Raw genomic sequence first — 27,253 nt, forward strand, 5'->3', positions numbered from 1 at the left:
CATAAACCCTCAAAACCACATCAGTAATAAAACTTTTATCTAATTTGAGAATGTGGTAATTTTTAAAAATCTGTGAACTGGCTAAAGAACCAAGGAAGAAGAGAGCTCATGAGGTGTAAATGATTCACGAACCAAGAATCATTTAAAAGAAAATCTTTTACTATGAATAAATTTAAGATTAGGAGTTCAAATACCTAAGAAAAACTTTATGTGATTTCAAGACAACATATTTCTATAATAACTACATACAGTGAATTCCATAATAGTCAATTCTATAAATTTGCTTATGTACACAAAGTCCTTTCCAGTCAGAAAATACTTTAGATTCAGTATGTATTAGCCTCAAACCAAAGGAAAGAAAAACCCTAACAAGAAACAATTTATCAAACAATATATTATGTTATGATAAAGTATCATTATCTAAGGTCCAACTTTAAAACTATTTTATAGACTCAAATTTATGCTCCTTTTCAAGCTACTCACTAAAAGGTTACTGATGCTTACTTAATATTTTAAAAGTTTATTCAATACAGGTTTTTCTTTATAAAAATAGATTTCTTAGACGTGGCCTGATACAGACACACTCCACCTTCACACATGCAGTACGCATTAGAGTATAGGAGGATGCACAACCACTTCACCATGTACACTGAGGCATGCATGAAGTACCACTCCAGGCATGCTTTAAACCCACAAAGGAGCAGCTCAGCCACTTACAGCAGTGCCAAGTCCATGCTTGAAAGTGCTCTATATATTCAATTGTAGACAAAAATATTTCACAATTAAAGTAACTAGCCACAGAGTATTAAAAAAGTATATACTTGGGTTTATTAAATATAAGCTTTAAGCATTTATGTAAACCATCCACTCTAATAAATGGAATGTTTTTAGAATTATAAGCCAAAGGATAAAAAAAGTAGTAATATTTTATTTCTGAATTACATATAAAAGTGAAACGTAAAAATTATTGTTGTTTCTTTTCAAATAATGGCCTTGAAAATAAACCTTAAGGGCACAATGCCCTAGCTCATTACACTGGCAAAAGGAAAGCATAACATTTTCTAAGTTTTTACTACAAATATACCTTATCTGCCATATCAGATTCATTAAACTTTCCCTTTCGAAAGAAACAGTAGTTAATGTTACTTCTACTTGTAACTGATCCTCAACTGAGAGAGGAATCATGCCCTCGGGCACTTTTAGTTATTCACAAAGTCTGGGGGCAGAGATGGGAGAGGAAGGAAGTGGCACAAATGGTACTTAATGAAATGAGGACCAAGGATACCAAATGTCCTACAATACACAAAGCAGTTCTGCATAACAAAGACTGTCCTGACCAAAAATGCTACTAGCACCCCACTGAGAAAAACGAAATGCGTCACTAAATAGTTTTATTAATAGTTATTACTCTTCTGCAGGAATGGATAAAAGAGAATGTGGCAGAATTTGGTATAATTCAATACATCCAAGGCAATGAAGGTGGGAAGGAATCTTTAACTCCCCAGAGACACACTCTTTGAATGAAATGTGACTAAAAGAGGACAAGTATACCTAAGTTAACAATGATTAAAGCCTTTTTTTAAGGGAGGAAAAAAGGAAAAAGTTGAACAATTTACATATACATGTGACCATCTAAAAATGGATGAAAGTGGAGCTACTATAAATAACACCTGAAAACCCTCAAAATATGATTTAGAAGAACAGAATTTTTTAAATCCCTGGTCCAAATATGGTAAGGTTACTATGTTTCCACTTAACATACTGACATCAGAGTTGAAGCCTTCACAAGTATCTTTTAATGAGTTAACTTACTTTGTCTGATATGTTTTTGTATCATATAAACACCTCGAAGTATCGTTTCATTTGTTTAAGGAAGAAAAGTACAAATATGACTCACCACTTTTCTTTAATGTACATAATGGGCTACAACATAAATACTGCTACTTTTAACTTAAACAGTAAGGTGACAATTCAGAATGTATCAAATGCTGGGAAACAGCCGAGTATTAAAATAATAAGTAGAGCTTTAGGATGAAAATGTTAAGTTATATTTTCAATGACACTGTTCTCAAGGGTTTTAATCCAAAAATCTTTTTAGTTTAATCTTTCCAAAGGATCCTATTAACTTCATCTTCCTTCCAGTAAGGGTCCCAATTAAATATGAAAAATAGAATTGTATATCAGTTATTAGACAGAATCATGTATGAGAAATCTTCCTGTATCATACATCTAAATTCAAAATCCTCTGTAAACCAGAAACACCTTTCTTAAAAAGAAACAAGATAGGAAGAAAGAAAAAATTTTAAGCAATTTAGCAATACCTTTTGGACTTACATTGGTGATGATTCGATGCAGTGAATTTACCAGCACATAGTGAAATGTAGAAGGGGAATTCTGAGCCAGGCAGATCTACAGAGAAAAGAAAAAAACAGTTAACCATTTCTATGAGAAAAATATATAGTAACACACACGAGGATGAAAGGAACAACAAAAAGGAAATGTTTAAAAAACAGAATATATTTTTTAGGATCTTGAAATTAACTTTAACATATAAAAAGAAATATTGATAAAGGTGCACTCTATCATCCTTCTACTCATTCAGCATTTATAAAGGATCAACCGTGTCAGTAAATGAAACTGATCCAAACCGATGCTCTCACCTTGAAGTGCTGGTTATTGTGAGGGCTTATCCGGAAGCAAGAGACAAGGCAGTCGATCATTAGGTCCACATCTGCTGGCTGACTGCCCCTCGAGAATGGCTTACTCGGATTAAACAGCAGGTTCTGTGAAAATTCCAAGCGAAAACAAAAGCTTTTCACGCAGTGTTTTTTCTACTAGTATTTAATAACAGCATATCATCCACACAGATGGTACTAACATGTAGTTGCCAGAAGAAACATAAAGTGCTAATATTGTGGCTCATGATAAAATTCTTACTAGACCACATATGGTTCCTTTCAGGCCCAAATTTCTACATTATTTTATACCCAAGTCTGGATATTTACGGAAATTTAAGAAAAGTGGTTAATTCTGTTTTCTTCATATTTTAAGCCACTTAATGTAGCCTGAGAAGCAGTAGCAAAAGCAGGTCCTATGAATTTTAAAAAGTAAAAGTGAAAGTCAGTTCAGTTCAGTTCAGTCCAATTGTTCAGTCGTGTCCGACTCTGCGACCCCATGAATTGCAGCATGCCAGACCTCACAGAGTTTACTCAAACTCATGTCCATCGAATCGGTGCTGCCATCCAGGCACCTCATCCTCTGTCGTCCCCTTCTCCTCCTGCCTCCAGTCCTTCACAGCATCACAGTCTTTTCCAATGAGTCAACTCTTCACATGAGGTGGCCAAAGTACTGGAGTTTCAGCTTCAGCATCAGTCCTTCCAATGAACACGCAGGACTGATCTCCTTTAGGATGGACTGGTTGGATCTCCTTGCAGTCCAAGGGACTCTCAAGACTCTTCTCCAACACCACAGTTCAAAAGCATCAACTCTTGGGTGCTCAGCTTTCTTCACAGTCCAACTGTCACATCCATACATGACCACTGGGAAAACCATAGCCTTGACTAGATGGACCTTTGTTGGCAAAGTAAAGTCTCTGCTTTTTTATATGCTGTCTAAGTTGGTCATAACTTTCCTTCCAAGGAGTAAGCATCTTTTAATTTCATGGCTGCAATCACCATCTGCAGTGATTTTGGAGCCCCCCAAAATAAAGTCTGACACTGTTTCCATTGTTTCCCCATCTATTTCCCATGAAGTGATGGGACCAAATGCCATGATCTTAGTTTTCTGAACGTTGAGCTTTAAGTCACTTAGTCGTGTCCAACTCTGTGCAATCCCATGGACTATACAGTATAATATTCTTCAGGCCAGAATATTAGAGTGGGTAGCCATTCCCATCTCCAGGGGATCTTTCCAACCCAGGGATCAAACCCATGTCTCCTGCATTGCAGGCAGATTCTTTACCAGCTTAGCCACAAGGAAGAAGACTCAGAACTTTTGTGTTAGCAATGATCTTCAAAATAAACTAGTACAGTATTTAAACGAGAGATTTATTTTTCATTTAATATTTTTAAGTTTGTATAAGAGAAATAATAAGCACGTTACCTTAAGATCAACCACCATGGACTGAACCAGTAGAAAGATGACAGAGTTGTCTTCCCAATTGATGTAAGTGCTTGCTTTACACAGTTTGACACAGGCGATGGCCGCGCTTTCAGTGAGCTGCCTGCTTCCTCCATGGCCAGCAAGTGCTTTTCGCAGACTGTCCAGAAACAACTTCTACAAAATTCAAATACAGCAATGAGATGATATATGAAATTTCTTGGATTTCAGACTGATCTAGTAAAGTAGCAAATCATCAGCCACTAAAAACTGTACTCTCTATAGAAATACTGATACATAATTGATACTCGTGGTTTCAAATTTCATAATTTTAAGTAGTTGTCATAATTTAAATGATTCTTGAATCAAAAAAAAAAAAGATTTGTTCTTCCCTTTGTTTGCTGAATTATTAAAAGAACATGAGAAATAGTCCTTCCCAAACAATGTAGTTGACTTCTCAACCCTGAATTTAGCGGATCAAATTCTCTTTCTATATTACCTTTAATTTCTAAACACTATTCTTTCTTGGTTATGGTCTATCTCAAACTGTTCCATCTTTACCTAAAATTCCAGGCTATGTTCAACCTTCAGCCTTCTAACTAAGGATACGATAGATTGAAAGCTGTTCTATTGCTCTAAATTCCATTCTTCCCAGAATATTATGCAGCTTGAAGAATACAGCTCCCCGACCTGGGATCGGACTGGGATTCTCTGCATTGGGAGCACAGAGTCTTAGCCACTGGACCACCAGGGAAGTTCCTAATCCTAATCTTTAGATTTTTTCTAATTGCCTAAAGAATAAAGTTGAAACTCAAACTGGCTCACAATGTCTTCCAGATTACTCACTATCTGCTCTTCACCTTCACTTATAACTGCCTGTGAGAACCTTCCATTTTCTAGCTAACTTTTCTGAATATACCTTCAACATTTTTAGATCTATTTTCTTGATTTCCCTGGCTTGAATACTACTCATCTTTCTCTAATCTAAATTCCTTTCTTATTTCAAGTTCAACTAAGGTTCCACACCTCTTCCATAAAACTTTCCTCACTATTCAAGCTTTATCTGAATAGATAAATACCTGGTAAACAGGTATTCTTGAAAAATAATTTTTTATCCATAAAGAAATAACTTGGAATTCTAGGCAGAAAGCAGTCTAAGCTATCCTTGACTCCCGATTTTCCCCCTAGCTCCTTTATTCCTTGGTCTCCATGTTCATCTCTTGTTTCTGGAGTTACAGTCATATTTCTCATCCTCTCTTACAGTTAAATATGGCTATATGAATGAGCTCAATCAATGGAATGTGAATGAAAGTGATCCATGCCATTTAAGGGCCTGGCCCACAGAAATCCTCAGCATGCCTTTTTCTATGCTATCTTTTTTCCTTCTGGCTGGCAGAATGGAAACAACTCCTATAAAAGCCATGTATGAAAAAAAATGGCAGAATCTTTACTGGCCAAGGTCCTAAGAAATCACAAAGAGGGAGACTGTCCTGCAGAGCTACTCAGTACTATTTCATGAAGTATAAGAAAGTTCTATTGTGTTGAGCTGTTATACTACCTACCCTAATACAGATAGTAATACAACTAAAAATAATAATAAAATTTAGAAGTTGAAAAAAGAGAACTGCTTTTCACATATGATCTGCAGTCTAGGACTGGACTGATTAAAGCCTGATCTGATCTGTTCAGGGTTCTATTTATTTGTTGTTTATTGCCTTGCTTCTTTTATACTGAAGTGCTAAGCATGATTTCAGCTACAGCGCCAGCTGCAACAAACCGCGCAGAAGCGTGGCTGAGAGGAGCTACCCCTCGCCCAAGGTCAGGGGCCGTGACCCAGAGTGCCAGGCTGCGACGGCGCAGCAGCAGCCGAGAGGAGCTACCCCACGTCTGAGGTCAGGGGTGGCGGCCGAGAGGAGCTAACCCACGCCAGAGGTCAGGGGTGGCGGCTGAGAGGAGCAACCTCACGTCCAAGGAAGGGCAGCTGTGCGGGGGCAGGAGGGCCGAGAGGAGCTACTCCACATTCAAGGTCGGGGGGGGGGAGGGGCGGTCCTGAGGAGATATCCCTCATCCAAGGTAAGGAGCAGCGGCTGCGCTATGCTGGAGCAGCCATGAAGAGATACCCCACGTCCAAGGTAAGAGAAACCCAAGTAAGACAGCAGGTGTTGCCAGAGGGCATCAGAGAGCAGACACACTGAAACCATAATCACAGAGAACTAACCAATCTGATCACATGGACCACAGCCTTGTCTAACTTAATGAAACTAAGCCATGCTGTATGGGGTCACCCAAGACCGCCGGTCATGGTGGAGAGGTCTGACAGAATGTGGTCCACTGGAGAAGGGAATGGAAAACCACTTTAGTATTCTTGCCTCAAGAATTCCATGAACAGTATGAAAAGTCAAAAAGATAGGATGCTGAAAGAGGAACCCCCCAGGTCGGTAAGTGTCCAATATGCTACTGGAGATCAGTGGAGAAGTAACTCCAGAAAGAATGAAGAGACGGAGCCAAAGCAAAAACAATACCCAGCTGTGGATGTGACTGGTGATAGGAGCAAGGTCCAATGCTGTAGAGAGCAATATTGCAATAGGAACCTGGAATGTCAGGTCCATGAATCAAGGCAAATTGGAAGTGGTCAAACAAGAGATGGCAAGAGTGAACATTGACATTCTAGGAATCAGTGAACTAAAATGGACTGGAATGGGTGAATTTAACTCAGATGACCATTATATCTACTACTGCAGGCAAGAATTCCTTAGGAGAAATGGAGTAGCCATCATGGTCAAAAACAGTCCGAAATGCAGTACTTGGATGTAATCTCAAGAACGACACAATGATCTCTGTTTGTTTCCGAGGCAAACCATTCAGTATCACAGTAATCGAAGTCTATGCCCCAACCAGTAACGCTAAAGAAGCTGAAGTTGAACAGTTCTATGAAGACCTACAAGACCTTTTAGAACTAACACCCAAAAAAGATGTCATTTTCATTATAGGGGACTGGAATGCAAAAGTAGGAAGTCAACAAACACCTGGGGTAACAGGCACATTTGCCCTTGGAATGCGGAATGAAGCAGGGCAAACGCCAATAAGAGTTTTGCCAAGACAACGCACTGGTCATAGCAAAGACCCTCTTCCAACAACACAAGAGAAGACTCTACACATGGACATCACCAGATGGTCAACACCAAAATCAGACTGATTATATTCTTTGCAGCAAAGATGGAGAAGTTCTACACAGTCGGCAAAACAAGACCAGGAGCTAACTGTGGCTCAGATCATGAACTCCTTATTGCCAAATTGAGACTTAAATTGAAGAAAGTAGGGAAAGCCACTAGACCATTCAGGTATGACCTAAATCAAATCCCTTATAATTATACAGTGGAAGTGAGAAATAGATTTAAGGGACTAGATCTGATAGACAGAGTGCCTGATGAACTATGGACGGAGGTTCGTGACATTGTACAGGAGACAGGGATCAAGACCATCCCCAAGAAAGAGAAATGCAAAAAAGCAAAATGGCTGTCTGAGGAGGCCTAACAAATAGCTGTGAAAAAAAGAGAAGTGAAAAGCAAAGGAGAAAAGGAAAGATGCAAGCATCTGAATGCAGAGTTCCAAAGAACAGCAAGGAGAGATAAGAAAGCCTTCCTCAGCGATCAATGAAAAGAAATAGAGGAAAACAACAGAATGGGAAAGACTAGAGATCTCTTCAAGAAAATTAGAGATACCAAGGGAACATTTCATGCAAAGATGGGCACAATAAAGGACAGAAATGGTATGGACCTAAAAGAAGAAGAAGATATTAAGAAGAGGCGGCAAGAATACACAGAAGAACTGTACAAAAAAGATCTTCAGGACCCAAATAATCACGATGGTGTGATCACTCACCTAGAGCCAGACATCCTGGAATGTCTGGGCCTCTCAAGTGGGCCTTAGGAAGCATCACTACGAACAAAGCTTAGTGGAGGTGACGGAATACCAGTTGAGCTATTTCAAATCCTGAAAGATGACGCTGTGAAAGTGCTGCACTCAACATGCCAGCAAATTTGGAAAACTCAGCAGAGGCCACAGGACTGGAAAAGGTCAGTTTTCATTCCAATCCCAAAGAAAGGCAATGCCAAAGAATGCTCAAACTACCACACAATTACACTCATCTCACGCTAGTAAAGTGATGCTTAAAATTCTCCAAGCCAGGCTTCAGCAATACATGAACCGTGAACTTCTAGATGTTCAAGCTGGTTTTAGAAAAGGCAGAGGAACCAGAGATCAAACTGCCAACATCCGCTGGATCATCAAATAAGCAAGTGAGTTCTAGAAAAACATCTATTTCTGCTTTATTGACTATGCCAAAGCCTTTGACTGTGTGGATCACAATAAACTGTAGAAAATTCTGAAAGAGATGGGAATACCAGACCACCTGACCTTCCTCTTGAGAAACCTATATGCAGGTCAGGAAGCAACAGTTAGAACTGGACATGGAACAACAGTTCAGTTCAGTCGCTCAGTCATGTCCAACTCTTTGCAACCCCATGAATCACAGCACACCAGGCCTCCCTGTCCATCACCAACTCCCGGAGTTCACTCAGACTCACGCCCATCGGGTCAGTGATGCCATGCAGCCATCTCATCCTGTTGTCCCCTTCTCCTCCTGCCCCCAATCCCTCCCAGCATCAGAGTCTTTTCCAATGAGTCAACTCTTCACATGAGGTGGCCAAAGTACTGGAGTTTCAGCTTTAGCATCATTCCTTCCAAAGAAATCCCAGGCCTGATCTCCTTCAGAATGGACTGGTTGGATCTCCTTGAAGTCCAAGGGACTCTCAGGAGTCCTCTCCAACACCACAGTTCAAAAGCATCAATTCTTCGGCGCTCAGCCTTCCTCATAATCCAACTCTCACATCCATACATGACCACAGGAAAAACCATAGCCTTGACTAGATGGATCTTAGTCAGCAAAGTAATGTCTCTGCTTTTGAATATACTATCTAGGTTGCTCTTTTCTTCCAAGGAGTAAGCATCTTTTAATTTCATGGCTGCAATCACCACCTGCAGTGATTTTGGAGCCCAGAAAAGTAAAGTCTGACACTGTTTCCACTGTTTCCCCATCTATTTCCCATGAAGTGATAGGACCAGATGCCATGATAGGAAAAGGAGTACATCAAGGCTGTGTATTGTCACCCTGCTTATTTAACTTCTATGCAGAGTACATCATGAGAAATGCTGGGCTGGAAGAAGCACAAGCTGGAATCAAGATTGCCAGGAGAAATATCAATAACCTCAGATATGCAGATGACACCACCCTTATGGCAGAAAGTGAAGAGGAGCTAAAAAGCCTCTTGATGAAAGTGAAAGAGGAGAGTGAAAAAGTTGGCTTAAAGCTCAACATTCAGAAAACAAAGATCATGGAATCTGGTCCCATCACTTCATGGGAAATAGATGGGGAAACAGTGGAAACAGTGTCAGACTTTATTTTTTGGGCTCCAAAATCACTGCAGATGGTGACTGTAGCCATGAAATTAAGACGCTTACTCTTTGGAAGAAAAGTTATGACCAACCTAGATAGCACATTCAAAAGCAGAGATGTTACTTTGCCGACTAAGGTCCATCTAGTCAAGGCTATGGTTTTCCCAGCGGTCATGTACGGATGTGAGAGTTGGACTGTGAAGAAAGGTGAGCACCGAAGAATTGATGCTTTTGAACTGTGGTGTTGGAGAAGAGTCTTGAGAGTCCCTTGGACTGCAAGGAGATCCAACCAGTCCATCCTAAAGGAGATCAGTCCTGGGTGTTCATTGGAAGGACTGATGCTGAAGCTAAAACTCCAGTACTTTGGCCACCTCACGCCAAGAGTTGACTCATTGGAAAAGACTGTGATGCTGTGAAGGATTGAGTGCAGGAGGAGAAGGGGAAGACAGAGGATGAGATGGTTGGATGGCAGCACCGACTCGATGGACATGAGTTTGGGTAAACTCTGGGATTTGGTGATGGACGGGGAGGCCTGGCGTGCTGTGATTCATAGGGTTACAAGGAATCGGACACAACTGAGCGACTGAAATGAACTGACTGAAGCATGATTACCAAAGCCTGGGAGGATCTCTGCCACCATGCCAAACACTACCTGTGGGAGCCCACCCAGTAAAATCAAGCATTTCTCACAGGATACTATCTTAAGCCACCTATAGGGTAGTTCCAAGAGTCGTTTTAAAGATTTATATTAAATTCTCTGCCCAACTGAAATGATATACATTCTCCTGTGATGACTGTGGGACACCTTTTTTAAACAAATATGTACCACTATTTTCTAACCACAATTAAATTTTTAAAATCACCCCAAAACTAACAATTTGGAAACTATAAAACATTCCTCTAAGTCAAATATGGTATCATTATTTAAGAGAAATCAGAGATTTAAAACTACTAAAATTAAGAACACTTCATCTGAAAACCAAGACCGCTGCAAAAAAGTAAATTCAAAGCCTTTAGAAAGTTCTACAATTTTTTAAAAAATAGATGAAAATAGATGAACTAAACCATTACCTCAAAAAATAAATGCTAGAAAATATAAAGTTATAAGACCAAGTTTTTAAAGGCCAACAGTATAAATAAACTCTAGTAAACATATTAGAAATGAGGAAACTCATAAACACGGGTACTAAAAAAAAATTAGAATATATAAATATTATAAACATACTGTCTACCTATTTATATATTATAAATAAAATATGCAGACACAGATATACATAACTCTTTATTGATAAAACTGAAAAATATACCTTCTATCAAAGAATAAACTGTTAAGTTACCTTAAAAGAGACAAAAGTTCCTCAAAAAAAAAAAAAAGCTAACTATTCACACTGTAAGGGTTGAGTAAATGAGGCTCATTAGTGTAACAGAATATTACCAAATACTTATATGAATGTGTTAGATCTCTTATCAACTATTTTGAGAAACAGATAAAATTGGCTTTTAAGTAAATAGAGTAAGATGCAGAGTAATATGTATAAAATTATTTCATTTAAAAAATATAACAACCATCATATATGTGTATGTATTTTCATACAAATGTTTGTATGACCAAGTAGATATGAATCGAAGGATACACCTGTGAACAAAGGATAACCATTAACACTCATTAGCACATTAGAAATATGACCAGAAAAGAGAACAAATTAAAAATAATACATTTTTTAAAACTAGAAAGATTTAAGATCTAAATTGTTTAACCTAGCAAAGTACTAAAAAATATATATATACATGCTAAGTTGCTTCAGAATACTGGAGTGGGTTGCCATGCCCTCCTCCAGGGGATCTTCCCAAAAGAGGGATTGAACCCAGGTCTCTCGCATTGCAGGTGGACGCTTTACTGTCTGAGCCAGCAGGGAAGCCCAAGAATACTGGAGTGGGTTGCCGCGCCCTCCTCCTGAATTGCACGCAGGCACACGTGTGCACACGCTTCCTGGCGGCATTAGGGTAATGAGCCCGCCCGCCAGTGCAGAAGACATAGAGGATGTGGACTCGATCCCTGGGTCGGGAAGATCCCCTGGAGGAGGGCATGGCAGCCCACTCCAGTATTCTCGCCTGGAGAACCCCACGGACAGAGAAGCCTGGAGGCTACAGTCCAAAGGGTAGCAAAGAGTCGGACACGACTGAAGCGACTTAGAACAGCACAGCACATATATATATATATGCCTATTTCAAAACTCTTGGGGAGTGCCAGACACAAAGGTCACATGGCATATGACTCCATTTATACGAAATGTCCAGAATAAGCAAATACAGAGACAGAACATAGATCAGTGGCTGCCAGGGACTGGGGTGAAAGGGTCCAGTCTAATGAATGACTGTTAACAGGCATAAGGTGTTTTGTGGTGATGATGAAAATTTTCTGGAATTAGATAGCGGTAATGATTACACAACTTTGGGTTGAGTACACTAAAAACCACTGAATTATACACTTTAAAAGGTACATCTTTTAGTATGTGAATTATATCTCAATAAAATGAATAAACAAATCTTGGAGAGGAGAGAACTGACCCAAAAAGCTAGGGAAAAAAAGAGCAAAACTGAGTGGACTTCACAAAAATTTTAAATACCTAAATAGCAAAAACAAAAACCCATAAACAAAGTTTAAAAAGAGAAACCAAGTAAAAAAATGTACAGACACTCTACAAATCAATAAAAGACAAATAATTCAACAGAAAAATGAGTGATTCACAGAAGATAAACAAATGACCAATAAGCATTTGGAAAGATGAAGCTGTGATTATTAAAATACAAATTCACTTAAGAGCACTAGTGAACTCAAAACAGCTTTCTACCTATGTGTATTTTCCCAATAAACACAAACAAACAAAAAAGAAAATATTAAAGGAGTCCAAAACAATGAAACATGAAAAATGGTGTCCTTACAATGGGTAAATTGGAATATAGATCTAAGAAGAGCACCAAAGCATCACAGACTCCCAAGGATTATCCAGTTCATTTATTTACCAGTCAATGCATAAATTCCCTAGACAATATCTCTACAAAGTGTTGAATTCATTCAGCTGATTTTGAACATCTCCATCTACAGGCAACTCATGCAGAAGTTCATTTCATGCTTAGTCGGCTAAGGGTATTTCTCCCAGTATCAAAAATATATAAATTTTAAATATTTATATTACAAAGAATGTACTCTCAAAACAAACTGCATAAAGAAATTCAAATAAAACAATAAGGTTAAATACCCAGTTCTTATTTTTAAAAAATTATGAGCCCCTAAGAATTATCAGTTGTTACAGTGCCAAGTGCACTACAGATGGCGTATGTGGTACCCTGCTTTCCTAATAAAATGCTGTGAAAACTGTTCTAGAATGCCTACAATGAGTTACCAGGCAATTTCATTAGCACCAAGTGGACACAAACCTAAGTACATGCAAAGATACCATAAAAGTGATGAATTTTAGTAGGGTAACCCTTACAGTGATCATTATAGAAAACTATGTTTAATACTATGTTTAATATTATCCTTTCTGGCAAAAGAATGCAACTATGGGGTCATTTTAAATCTTTAATCAATGAGGGTTATCACTAACACCATATTTTTCCTCCAACTAAATTTATGTCCAAGTATGTCTCTGCTAAGGCCAGCAAAAAAAATACCCACAATGATGCAACTAGAAACGGACATAATGCTAAGCTTAAAGAAATATATACCTTGAGTAAAGTAAATTGCTTCATGTGAATTTCCTGGCCATCTAGTGCTTAGGATTTGGCACTTTCACTGCCAGGGCCCAGGTTCAATCCCTGGTCGGGAAACTAAGATCCTGCAAGCCGCACGGCATGGCCAAATGAAATTTTTTTAAAAAATATCATTTCACATCTGAACATAGTGGAAATAACTTTTCCCTCCTCACCTTATTCATGTTGTTTTCATCAACCACATCCTTGGATATATCCTGGATTATTTCTGGACACAAGATAAGCAGAATGATTTGTAGTGGCCAAACTGCTGCTTTACGTTTGGTGCTTTCAGCAAAACCATCCACTAAGTCAAACAGTTTTTCGGCACATTCTATGCAAAAGATACAAATATTAAATGATACTATTAGATGACAAGGAAATCTCTGACATTAAATTAAAAGCTGACACTATTCAAAAACTAGCAAAGGCCACATTTTAAAAAGCTAAACCTGGGAAGATCACTTAACTCTCAAAAAATTCATTCAGGTAATCAAAAAGGTAATGTTATACTGTCTATGTATTACAAGAGCTATCATGATCCACCCTGTTGTTGTTCAGTCGCTCAGCAGCATCTGATTCTTTGAGACCCCAGACTGCACCATGCCAGGCTTCCCTGTCCTTCACCATCTCCCAGAGCTTGCTCAAACTCATGTCCATTGAATCAGTGATGCCATCCAACCATCTCATCCTCTGTTGTCCCCTTCTCCTCCTGCCCTCAATCTTTCCCAGCATGTCATTTCAAATGAGTCAGCTCTTCACATCAGGTGGCCACAGTATTGGAGTTTCAGCTTCAGCATTAGTCCTTCCAATGAGTATTCAGGACTGATTTCCTTTAGGATGGACTGGTTTGACCTCCTTGCAGGCCAAGAGACTCTCAAGAGTCTTCTCCAACACCACAGTTCAAAAGCATGGATTCTTTGGCACTCAGCTTACTTTATGGTCCAACTCTTACATCTATACACGACTACTGGAAAAACCACAGCTTTGACTAGACGGATCTTTGTTGGCAAACTAATGTCTCTGTTTTCTATATGCTATCTAGGTTGGTCACAGCTTTTCTTCCAACGAGCAACTGTCTTTTAATTTCATGGATGCAGTCACCATCTGCAGTGATTTTGGAGCCCAAGAAAATAAAGTCTGTCACTGTTTCCATTGTTTCCTAATCTATTTGCCATGAAGTGATGGGACCAGATGCCATGATCTTAGCTTTTTGAAATGTTTAAGCCAGCTTTTCCCCTCTCTTCTTTCATCTTCATCAAGAGGCTCTTTAGTTTCTCTTCGCTTTCTGCCTTAAGAGTGGTATCATCTACATATCTAAGGTTATTGATATTTCTTCCAGCAATGTTGATTCCAGCTTGTGCTTCATCCAGCCTGGCATTTCACATGATGTACTCCGCATATAAGTTAAATAAGCAGGGTGACAATGTACAGCCTTGAGGTACTCTTTTCCCAATTTTGAACTAGTCCATTGTTCCATATCTGGTTCAAATTGTTGCTTCTTGATCTGTATACAGGTTTCTCGGGAAGCAAGTAAGGTGGTCTAGTATTCCCATTGTTTTTAAGAATTTTCCACAGTTTTTTGTGATCCACACAGTCAAAGGCTTTAGCATAAACAAAGCAGAAGCAGATGTTTTCCTGGAATTCTTGTGCTTTTTCTATGATCCAAAGGATGACAGCAATTCGATCTCTGATTCCTCTGCCTTTTCTAAATCCAGCTTGAACATCTGGAAGTTCTCACCTACTTCCTAGTTCTCGCCTACTAGGGTGGTGAAGTTGATCCAGCCTAGTAAAGTTCAAATTTTACAATGGTCAGACTGGTATTTAGTCTCAATGTGGAGGGCCCTATGCAAAGTGTGATTATATCCAAGAAACAAAGACTAATTAGCTTCTCAAAGGGAATTACCGAAGTTCTCCAGGAGTCTATTCTCCTTCTTGAAGTTGTGTCTTGAGAATTCTAAGTGAGGATATTCTTACTTGATTCCCCTCTCTCTAAATAGGAAATAAAACCTCAGAGGACAAAAAAGGGCTTCTCTACAACAAAATGCCATCAGTATCCAATCTACAACTAATTAAAGATCAGAGCTTCATTTCAAAACTAATCTATCTGCTCAAAGGAAAAAGGTTGAGGGTAATTCAGAAGTATAAGAAAAAAATAACATTTCCTATTTGACATAAGTTGAAAAGATTAAAAGCACCATAATAACAAAAATAACTTGGAAAATGATAGGTTTTTATCTATTAAGAATTTTTTAAAGACATTATCCTTACCAGCCATATCAGTCTGTGGAATCTGGTACAGCTTTGTAAATTCATCTGGATAATTTTCTACCCAGTTCCAAAACGCCTACAAATAACAAAACATATGTTTTATGTAATATATTGTTAATACAGAAAACAAAATATCATGTTGCTCCAATTATATCACAAAATTCTAATTTCCTCCAGAAGAATATTACAATGCATTCTTTCTAAAAATTAATGTGAAATTATTACTCTTTGACTCAAAATACTGAAGACAACAACACTTAGAACCAAAAATTAACAAAACTTTAATACCAAAGAGGTTATTACTTACTTTTTCCAGGCTATTTATAACTGCTAATTGTGCAACTTTCTTTAGGGCTTTAAATTTAAATGCTGTTTCTGGAAAAGGAAAAAAAAAGCTTTACAATTATTAACTAGTTAACACAAATGCAATTCAGAAGTACTAGCAAAAATAACTTTCCTCTTACACACAAACTTTTGTGCCAGTGTTATTTTTTAAGCCATGTAAAGGTAAACACTAGAATAAACCAAAAACCTTACTGGTTATGTCCACCAAAGGCAAAACTCAACCTTGAACTTCAAGGCTGTGAGTTTTTTCCTTTGTTTCTAATAATAAGTACTCTTAAAAAAATGTATCAAATACACAATCATTGTAGAAAATTCAAAAAATACACAACAATCTAGGGGAAATAGAAAACATTATCTATGATTCTACCATTCAGAGACAATCATAATTTACAGTTTGGTTAATTTTCTTCTTTCCCTTTTCCTATGCACATATATAAGACAAATATATTTACTGTAACTGAGAAAATCTGTTCATATCAAACCTGTTCAAACTATTCTACTGGTAGCAGCACATCCCCAACTTCTTCCACATTATTAAAAGTTCCTCATGGGTATATTTGATGACTTTATTACAATAATATTCAATATTTAAGTCCACATATTAAGATACTGGTTATTCAAACAACCTCCAATTTTGTATATTTGAATATTATTAATATAAATAATATTAATACTTCATATCCAAATCTTTTCCACATTCTGATTATTCCTTTAAGGCACATAAATATGTAGAAAAAGAACTGTCCAGTCCAAGAGATGAATATTTTTAAGGTTCTTGATAAATACTGCCAACTTGATTTTTGTAAGGACTGGGCCAAAGGCCACTCCCACCAAGCAGTATGTGAAAGTGTCCTTATCATATCTTTGCTATCATTAAATATGTTCATTTCTTTTATTCTACTGATTTGATTATTCAAAACAGTACAACGCATTTTAAAAATAAGACTAAACATTTCTCCATATAAATACATAATGTATTTAATTTTTTTTCCTCTTCTATAAAATTACTGTCCACATTTCTAAAAAAGATAACTTTTAATGAAGGGATGCAGATACTTATTAAATTACATAAACATCTTTACAAGATAAAGATGAGTCTTTAAGTTATAAAATTGTCTAAAAAACCTAAAAGTCACTTTCTTATTTTTCTGGACTTCCAAATGAGTAACTTGCTCTCCACATCTTTTTTTTTTTTTCCTTTAAAGCAACAGCCTTTATTTGAAGGATTTTTAAACTGAAGAATTCAAAAAGTGGTAGGTTTTTGGAACTTTTATAGACCTGTATTGAAAAGGAACTGTTGACAAAGATTCACCAGAAATAATCTGAACAAGCAAGAAAATATAGTTAATACTACTGAAACCTACTAAGAAAGTTTCAGGATATACAGTTTCTCTGACATAACAATACCTCTAAGTGCTGTCATGGATACAAAACTGACTACCTGGTACTTTTCTAAACACACAGTGGTATAGTTAACAATATTCAATCACTTCTGTTCTTTCCTAAATATATAAAAATTAAAATACCAATTAAAAAACTAATATATTCTTCTCTTCAAATGTTTTTTACAGATACAACTTCCATATTTTCAGTCAACAGTGGTGTGGTTTTAGAGATACTTCATTCACAAGCCAAACAACAATCTACCCAAAGGGAACTGATAGTCTATAGGCTCATAGTACAAATGAAGAGTTCGGGAATGCAGCAACTGACATTTCTAAAATACAAAACAGGAGATACATGCAATAAGCTCTCCTAAGCAGCTGGCCAAAGAACGAGAACATTGGATCATGTCACTGGTGACTTCAATGGGACGCCAGGTGCTTTCAAACACAACTCGAACTCTCATCTTAGGCTCTGTATTTTGCTTTTCCAGTTTCGCTATTGACACATGTGATTCAAGTCCCTGAAGTATTCATTATAGTCAAGGGCATATATATACCAACATAGCTCAGTTGGTAGAGTCCACCTGCAATGCAGGAGACCCCAGTTCGATTCCTAGGTCAGGAAGATCTTCTGGAGAAGGGATAGGCTACCCACTCCAGTATTCTTGGGCTTCCCTGTGGCTCAGCTGGTAAAAGAATCTGCCTGCAATGCAGGAGACCTGGGTTCAATCCCTGGGTTGGGAAGATTCCCTGGAGAAGGGAATGGCTACCCACTCCAGTATTCTGGCCTGGAGAATTCCATGGACTGTATAGTCCATGGGGTAGCAAAGAGTGGGACATGACTGAGTGACTTTCACTCACTCACTCACCTAATTAATCACCAAAAGCTATGCAGTGTATTCTACTCAAAGATTATATATTTTTCATCCTAAATACCATATCAAATTGGTCCCCACTCTATCCCATTCCATCCAGACCTCCACTATCCTTAATTCAACCTCACATTACTACACAACCAAGTCCCAGAAGTTCATGCAACTTTCTATCAAATCATCCTGCAAATTTCAAGCAAAGTGGCATATCTAAAATAAAACACAGATCAAGGTAATTCCCACCCAAAAACCTTTGCATCACTTCCCACAGCCACTAAAACAAAGCCTCATTACCCATAAGCAAAATAATACAGCAGTTAAGTACTTTGGATCTAGAGATGCAGATGTGAACTGAATCTTTATCCTGCCACTCAACAGATGTATGATCTTGGAAATGTTACTTAGGCCTCAGTTTCCTCATCAATATAAAGGATGATAATAGTAACATCTGTTTCACAGGGTTCTTGTGATTATTGATGAGAAAGAGCATGTAAATTGCACAGGGTGATGTATGGCACATACTGAAAATGCAACAAATGTTACTATGTTTTTATTAATATGATACGATGTACTGTTGTACCTGTGAATCTTGCTTTTAACATCTCCTGCCCCTAAACACATACACACTTCTTCTCTCACATTATACTCTATTTAGCTTTGCCACACTGCTTTGCAAATAATCTGATAATATATTTGTCTCATAAACCAGGTCATGAGCTCCAAAGGGAGAGACTCAATATTTTATTAATCTTTGTAATCCCAGCAATCAGCATGGTTTCTTACATATAGTTTCTCAACAAAAGCTGCTGAATTGAATTTAAAACACATTATTACTTTTACTATTCATACTATAGGAAGTTTCCATTCCTTTCACCATGACTGTACAGAACCATCTTTTGCTGGTCTGGTTAATACTAGCTTTATATGTCATATTTATCAGCAAAAATTCTATAACTTTATGCTCATAAGGAAGCTGCATTCAATGGGGATAACTTACCACAATAAAAAGAAAGTACTTTATCCATACACTTAGTTTCTCTCATTGTGCATGGAGAACCATCAATTAATTATTATGTATTAAACATTTCTAAGAAACCGATCTTTTAAACAAATACCTATCCACAAGCACTCTGGACTAGATTTCCCATATGTCACTGAACAGCTATGAAAAAAAACCTCACATTTCTTAAATTTTATACATAGAGAAAATATCTAAATATTATCATTCCTTAACTTTTCAATGTTTAATAATAAATATTAAAATCCTGAAATTTACACTGAATTGAGTGGTGGTTTATTATAATCTAAAATAACTACTGTCTACTTGTCTATGCTGTGCTTAGTCACTCAGTTGTGTCCAACTCTCTGCAACCCCATGTACTACAGCCCACCAGGCACCTCTGTCCACGGGGATTCTCCAAGCAAGAACACTGGAGTGGACTGCCATGCCCTCCTCCAGGGAATCTTCCCAACCCAGGGATCAAACCCAGGTCTGCTGCATTGCAGGCAGAATTCTTTACCGTCTGAGCCACTAGGGATGTAACAGCTAAAATGATTCATTTCTCCTTAATTAAAGCTACTGAAACGTGAGGTAAGCATTGCTTGGTTTTATCATGGTAATGGCCTAAAATCATAAATTCTGAACAGTGGTAATATAGCTGGAACACAGCCTTATGGTATTCACCTATATAGATACAGGTTTTTTTTTTTACATCTTTGGTGAAATGGTTGTTGAGTTTAAAGCAAATGTTAGGAAAACTAAACATGGTATTCTGAAAATTGCACTGCAGAACTGTTTTCTTTTTTTTTTTTTTTACATTTCATATATATATTTAATGGACACAAAACTGAATTCCTGGCAAAACAGTAAAAAATACAGTTTCACTATGTCACATGATTATTACTAAAGTGTATAATAGTGAATATTCACAATAACTATGGAAACAGATTGCCTAGACCCACATTTTACAGGGTAGTTTTCTTATTGACAGTTTAAATTTTTTTACTCATAAGAATAACCTGATCATCTGCCTCCTGGATCATTCAAAATGCCTAGGAAACAGCAAATCAGTTCAGTTCAGTTCAGTTCAGTCGCTGTCATGTCCAACTCTTTGCGACACCATGAATCGCAGCACACCAGACCTCCCTGTCCAACACCAACTCCTGGAGTTCACTCAGACTCGCGTCCATCGAGTCAGTGATGCCATCCAGCCATCTCATCCTCTGTCATTTCCTTCTTCTCCTGCCCCCAATCTCTCCCAGCATCAGAGTCTTTCCAGTGAGTCAACTCTTCGCATGAGGTGGCCAAAATACTGGAGTTTCAGCTTTAGCATCATTCTTTTCAAAGAAATCCCAGGGTTGATCTCCTTCAGAATGGACTGGTTGGATCGGCTTGCAGTACAAGGGATTCTCAAGAGTCTTCTCCAACACCACAGTTCAAAAGCATCAATTCTTCAGCACTCAGCCTTCTTTTTTTTTTTTTTTTTCCAGTTGGAAGGATATCAGATGAGTATTTTTATTATCCTACAAATTGTTACTGGTTCTAACAGTTACCTAATATTGAATGAGTATGTTTGTTTGTTTTTTTTTTAATTTTTATTATTTATTTATTTATTTATTTTTTATTTTATTATTATTTTTTTTTAAATCTTTAATTCTTACATGCGGTTTTCAAAGGTAGTATAACTAAATCTCCTTCCAGGTCAAACATGAAAAAACACTGTTGACAATTCCTTTATCAATATACAAAGTAAAATAAAAATAAGTATGAATCACATACTATAAAGTTTCACATTTAAATTAGCCAGAATCCAATATTACATAAAATTAAAAAACAATTTCTGTGAAATGAATTTAGGCATTTATACTCAGTATATTCATAATACTCAGTGTTATTTGATTTATATTAACACATTCCTGCTTACCACCAAAAACCCTCTCAATTCCTTCTGATAGTTCATTTCAGTCAACATAATGATAGAAAGCACTCTTCAAAGCTTTAAAATTACACATTAGGCATTACACATTACACATAGGCATATTCCCACATGTGACTACTATTGATATGTTCTATAAGGAAGCAAAACTAAGCACTGAAAGAATAAAAGACTTTGAAATGCTATAAAGTCAGTCAGTAAGGTGATAACAGAGTTGGAAACAGAATATCAGAAATAAGATTCCTGACTCAATTTCTCCTCTCATCATAAAAGCACAATCTTCTGGTTCCATCTGCAATGAAACTTTTATACCCTGCTAAACTATCTGCTTTTAGCACTACACTAAACAAATAACTTCTATAACACATAACTATCCTTGAGATGAAATTCTAGAAAAATTAAATAACAGCCATCTTCACATTCTCTTTAATAAAGAGAAAAAGCAAAAAACTGCAGTTGAACAAAAATTTTACATTGCCAAGACTTAAGATATTCATTACTGTATTATTTGCAAAGGTTCAAAAATTACTGAACCATAAAGTATTACTATCCACTTCTCAAGGACATTTGCATTATAAAATGTATTTTGATGTTCTACCTCAACATTATTAGTTCAATTAGTACATTCAAAATACTTATTTTTCACCCACAGTGATTCATTTCACATACATCATTCATTTAAACTTACCCTTCAGGAGTCGTTTTAACTTTGCACAATCCACATTAATATACTGTAACAATTCTATATCATGAACATCCACATTGTCTTCTGAACAAACAGTCAATTCCTGTAACCTGAAAAGTAAAAAACCAAAAATAATCTATCAACTGAAGTTTTAGGATAGTTCAAAATTCTGAATTCAACAAATTGAATTGATTGATGGTAAAAAAACACAAGCACTACATGATTTTATTTAAAATATTAGCTCAAACTGTAACCAATGCAGTATAATTTAAAATTGACATTATCATCTCATTAAACCTTCAGTTGCTAAAAAATGAAATCAATACTATTTCTTCCTTCTCAAATTCTTCTTTCACTCACTTCAGCCTACAGATGTATAGCTAACAGTAAAATTATTCTAAGCACTTACACTAATGTTCTTCTTATCATCAGGGTGAGAAAAGCTTAGCAGTTCACACTGGGAATGAGAAGGTCCTCAAAACTGACTTATATGCTACAAATTCCACAGCTGCTGCAAAGAGCCTAAAAATATGGAATATGACTCCTTAGGAAACACAACTTGGCAAATCAGCAACACCAACTTTTGAAAAGCTAACTCTGGTGGTTGTTTGTGAAAAATGGAAGGGAAGTTTAATTCCTTTTACAGTTGTTATTATCATAAGGAAGGGGCATTTAGGGAATTTATAAGGCAGAGAAATCAAATAAAAAGGTATTATGGTCAAAAGAAATGAACTGGAAAACCTATCACTAAAACATCTAAAAAGACTAGATAAACTGAACAACAACAAACAGATATTTTAAATGTATAGAAATAAAGCAAAACAAATGCTATTTACCCACCCAAGTCCAGAAATGGAAAGGAAACTGAAAACCAGAGATGGTTCTGAAGGATGATCTGGCCAACAAAAGGGTGAGAGTTGGTTAAGTTTCTCCTCTCCTTAAACTAGGGGTGTGGGGCTAAACATCCACATAAGACTGGATACAAAGCCCTGAACCCTAACAATGCAGGAAGCAGAACCAGGGCCTTGCATAAAACATGGCTAGAAAGAGCTAGGCACTTCCTGAAAAAAGACAGAGAGACTGAAAGGGAGACAGGGAGAAAAAAAAAGGGGGGGTGGGGGTAGGGATTTACCAGCAAAAGAAGTCTGTCTGCTCTCCCTAAGCTTTGTGTAGAGGAAAAAGTCACCCAGAGCTGTCACCTTGCAAGGATTTGAGGCCCACATTTGTACTACCCATACAATCTGGGACCGAGAAATTAACAAAAACACGGGTCCAAAACTGGGCACTTGGCAAATGCAAAACCATCATTAGGATACTCTGAGTCCCAGGTGACAAGAGATTTCCAAAGAAAATACACACTGCACTAAAGATAAATCACAGTTTACAAACAGAGAGAAACAATTCACTGTGAATGAGAGTTGGCACATAGAAACAAATGAGATTTAACAATCTTAAAGAGAAAGTAAATAAGAACATTTTAAATAATTAGACATACAAGAAGAAATATTAAACTGTAAAAAAGAATATTTAATAAACTACTAAAAAAAAAAGCAGACTTGTAAAAGAATCAAATAGAACTTTCAGAGTGACTGAGTCTTCTGCTTCTGGTGATATTTCAAATCAGACATAATTTGGGTCTTTAGGACCCTCCAACCATAAAACAGGCAATTCGGTGGAGAAAGCAGCTAATGGTCTACATAAAACAATACTATGAGCCACAGAACATGATATATACTTTAGCAGAATAAAAAAATTATCTTAAGATCTGTAATTCATATTATTTCCTGAAAGAAAAGCAATGACAGAAATATCAAAAGCTAATGTTAATCCTAAAAGAGAAACATCCATAGGTAGGTAGAATGGCCAAACACAACAAATTCTCATGCCATTGATTATACAAAGTATAAAATCTATCTTCAGAAAGAAATGTCATTTCAATTTCTTGCATATTTTAAGTCACCTAATGCTATGACACTGGAGTGTCACAGGATAACTCCATCTAAGTTAAACCATCATAATGGTCTTTTTAGGTAAGTGACCCTCTAATAAGATCAGCTCCTATTCCTGGCATAAGCTAGATGAAACAGCAAATGCAATTGTCTGAAACATAAATTTCACAGATTCCATTTCTGAGCAGTCTGTGTCCCCCGAAAGATAAAGAAACTAGCTTATTCTGGAGACTTATTAACTTCTATTCTGGAAAGAGTGAACTAGATTCAGGAAACACACAAAGGTTGCCTATTTTTACATGTGCTAATGCTGCAAAATAAAACATTTGGAGACCAGAAGATTTTTAAATTTTCAGAAGTGGGGCATATGCTGTGTTTTATTAAAGCAATTCATGCTTGGATAGACTAAAAACATTTTATTCTTTTGATCATTTTCTACCGTCCGTGTAAGATGATTTAAAAAAGTAAGACTGGTCTAGTATCACCTAAACAAAGAAGGGGTTTTGTTTTTTATCATTTTAATGCCTCCTATTACCTAGGTGTTTGCTACCTTGCCCTTCAACCGGTGTTACTCAGAATATGAAATGTTAACACTTAAGTGTTCATGAAGACATTGTTCCATTATATAAACATGACTCTACATTATCAGTCATATTGTAACATTAAATAAAATTTTAATTTTCTCTGCACCAGAATTCTGAGAAGTTGAAGAATACTGTTGCCTAGAATCATGACTACAGAAATGCCATCTTTTAATAAAAAGACTGCAGGATTTTGAAGTTAGCTGATTCCCCCTAAAAACCATAGCACAAATTCTCAAGCTATGATGTATATTTCTCACTCACACCTATTGCAAAACAACATGAGAATGAACTAAGCTGACTCATGGAAATCCAATGCTCGCTCACACAACACAAATTAAAGCTGTAGGTATCATTAAGCAAGGAAGATTGCTTTTCTCTATTATGTATTAGTCTCTGATTCACTGAAGCACTAAGTGATTTATGTTATGCTTCCTACTTGGTCATAATTAAGGACCTGTTTGACTCTACTTGCATAAAAAAGGCAAATCATCTACATGAAATTAAGTTCCAGAGAGACTTGCTACCATTGGTTACAATTCTATACTCACCTCTCCATTTGTAGCATATCACAACAAATGATCATATGATGACTTCTAATTTTCAATAAAAGCTTCAATTATATTTATCATACAATTTTAAAGTACAGCAGTGTATATTATAAAAAAGGATTTCATCAAACTAGGCTAAAACAGAAGTATAGGAAAGCAGCCTAGTACAATAGAACAAACAGACTCTGAAGGCAGTCTGACTTAGAAATTTTGGGACCTCTGTTATTGGGAACACTGCCTTGATTACTTCTTCAGTATTAGTTCGATTACCTGTAAAATGGGGTAATTACCACCTACATTTCAGGGATACTGTGAGGATAAAATAGCATAGCACAAACTGCAAATGTTCAACAAATGGGAGCTTTCACAGTTCACTTTCTAGAAAATTCTACGTTGCAATTACTTTCTTGTGCTTCCCACATTGCTGGTTTGGTTTTTTGGGTTTTGTTTTTGGTAACTTAGGGTCTTGTGAGAAGGATCAGAGCTTTAAATATCATTAGAATTCTGACTACTCATCAATTATTCTGATTTGACTACTTTAATAAAAAGGAATAACATGCTTAAAAAGCCAAACTAAAAATTCATACTTAGTATTAAAAAAAAACTTGATCATAGGTGATATTTTCTTCCTAAAATTTATACTTTCAAGCTTATAACAGTACTCACATTTAATTGTGATTAATTTGGGCTTCCCTGGTGGCTCAGATGTTAAAGAATCTACCTGCAATGCAGGAGACCTGGCTTCAATCCCTAGGTCAGGAATATCTCCTGCAGAAGGGAATGGTTACCCACTCCAGTATTCTTGCCTGAAGAATTCCATGGACAGAGGCAACAGTCCATGGGGTAGCAAAGAGTCAACACAACTGAGCAACTAACATTTTCATTTTCATATTTTATGTACCCACCAAGATCACAATATCACGTGATAATGCATAAAATTTTAACAAAAGCCCACATTAAACTTGTTCCTGTCAACCTTTTTTTTTAAATGAAGACAAAATTTATACTTACAACACTCCTGTGAAAATTTGCACACTAACCTGGTAGAAATTCGACTAAAGACTGCATTGAAGTTGTTGCAGCTAAGAGAAAATAACACCCCAGAGGCAGAATTCCGAAGTTCAGCTGCATGTTGGTTTCCTTCACGACAAGTATGAAGAAAATGGCAGATTTCTGGCAGCAACTGTTTGACCAGCATCGTTTCATCTAATCTCATTGTGTCCTTTGGTTGCTAAAATAGAAACAATCACGTAATTCTAAAACTTTCTTAAACTTACATGTAAATATTTTCTATAATGAAAAATTTCAAACATACATAATTGAAATAGAATAATTTACACCCTTATACTCATCACCTAGATTCCACAATTGTTAATATTTCATCATGTTTGGTCTATTTATCTACAGTTGGTTTAATAAAAAAAGATGGCTCCATCTTTCACCTCTTAATCACAATAAAAGTTGAGATAGCCCATCAATCCCCTAAGGACCTATATTTCTGCTTGTTCCTATATTTGTTCCCCTTAGTAAGCTCTCCCACTCCTGGGAATCCTAGTTTACTATGAGTCCTAAATAAACCTTATTCATATACACTGATGAGCACATTTATTCATCTGTCTCAACAACCAAATTAATTCCAAGCTGGACAATCACATCTACCTTTAGGGAGACTGACCAAAACAGACAGATATTACTTACTGCAAATAATTTTGTTTTGGTTTAACCATTTCAAAGTAAATTACGAACACCATAACTTCAATACTACCTTACTTTAATATCACTTAAATACAAGGAAATTCTCCAACTTCAATGCAATCATACTAGGAAAAGTAAAAAATTCCCTCATATCAGCTAATAGCCAATTCATATCCAAATTTTGCCACTGCCCTGCTGAATGTCTTTCATAGCTGTTCAAGTTTTACTCAACCAGGGTCCAAAAAAGGTTTGACTGCAGCATGATCGTTACACTCCTTTAGTCTCTTTATCCTCAAAGTATTTCCCCTCACACTCTATGTACACCATTTTTATTTTCCGTAACAGTGACCTTTTTTTTTAAAGAAAACAGATCAGCTGCCTCATAAAATGTTCTATATTACTGATCTGATTATGTCTTAGTGATGTAACTTGCTCTTCTAGTTGCTACATTTCCTGTTAAGCTGGAATCTAAACCTAATGGTCTTAGTGAAAGTGAAAGTGAAATTGCTCAGTCGTGCCTGACTTTTTGCGACCCCATGGACTGTAGCCTATCAGGCTCCTCTGTCCATGGGATCTTCCAGGCAAGAGTGCTGGAGTGGATTGCCATTTCCTTCTCCAGGGGATCTTCCCGACCCAGGAATCGAACCAGGGTCTCCCGCATTGCAGGCAGACGTTTTA

At 36.8% G+C, this 27,253-nt stretch overlaps 1 protein-coding gene across 10 annotated transcripts in view; it reads right to left on the reverse strand.

Annotated features, from left to right (window-relative positions):
* NF1 (neurofibromin 1) overlaps window positions 1–27,253 on the reverse strand; it is a 254,089-nt gene that overhangs the window by 165,027 nt on the left and 61,809 nt on the right. For 7 of the 10 annotated variants that reach the window (XM_069602902.1, XM_069602905.1, XM_069602904.1 and 4 more), the window contains exons 4-11: window positions 25,921–26,111; window positions 21,803–21,909; window positions 15,884–15,951; window positions 15,577–15,652; window positions 13,482–13,639; window positions 4,102–4,275; window positions 2,661–2,783; window positions 2,335–2,409 (exon numbers count right to left, since the gene is read on the reverse strand). In XM_069602902.1, coding sequence (XP_069459003.1) covers window positions 2,335–2,409; window positions 2,661–2,783; window positions 4,102–4,275; window positions 13,482–13,639; window positions 15,577–15,652; window positions 15,884–15,951; window positions 21,803–21,909; window positions 25,921–26,111 — 972 coding nt within the window. Of the gene's footprint in view, window positions 1–717; window positions 748–2,321; window positions 2,410–2,660; window positions 2,784–4,101; window positions 4,276–13,481; window positions 13,640–15,576; window positions 15,653–15,883; window positions 15,952–21,802; window positions 21,910–25,920; window positions 26,112–27,253 lie in introns of those variants that run through there. The other 3 variants (XM_069602907.1, XM_069602906.1, XM_069602909.1) reach the window with 2 other exon arrangements.

Source organism: Ovis canadensis, chromosome 11 (genome assembly GCF_042477335.2).
Source record: "Ovis canadensis isolate MfBH-ARS-UI-01 breed Bighorn chromosome 11, ARS-UI_OviCan_v2, whole genome shotgun sequence".
Classification (NCBI taxonomy): domain Eukaryota; kingdom Metazoa; phylum Chordata; class Mammalia; order Artiodactyla; family Bovidae; genus Ovis; species Ovis canadensis.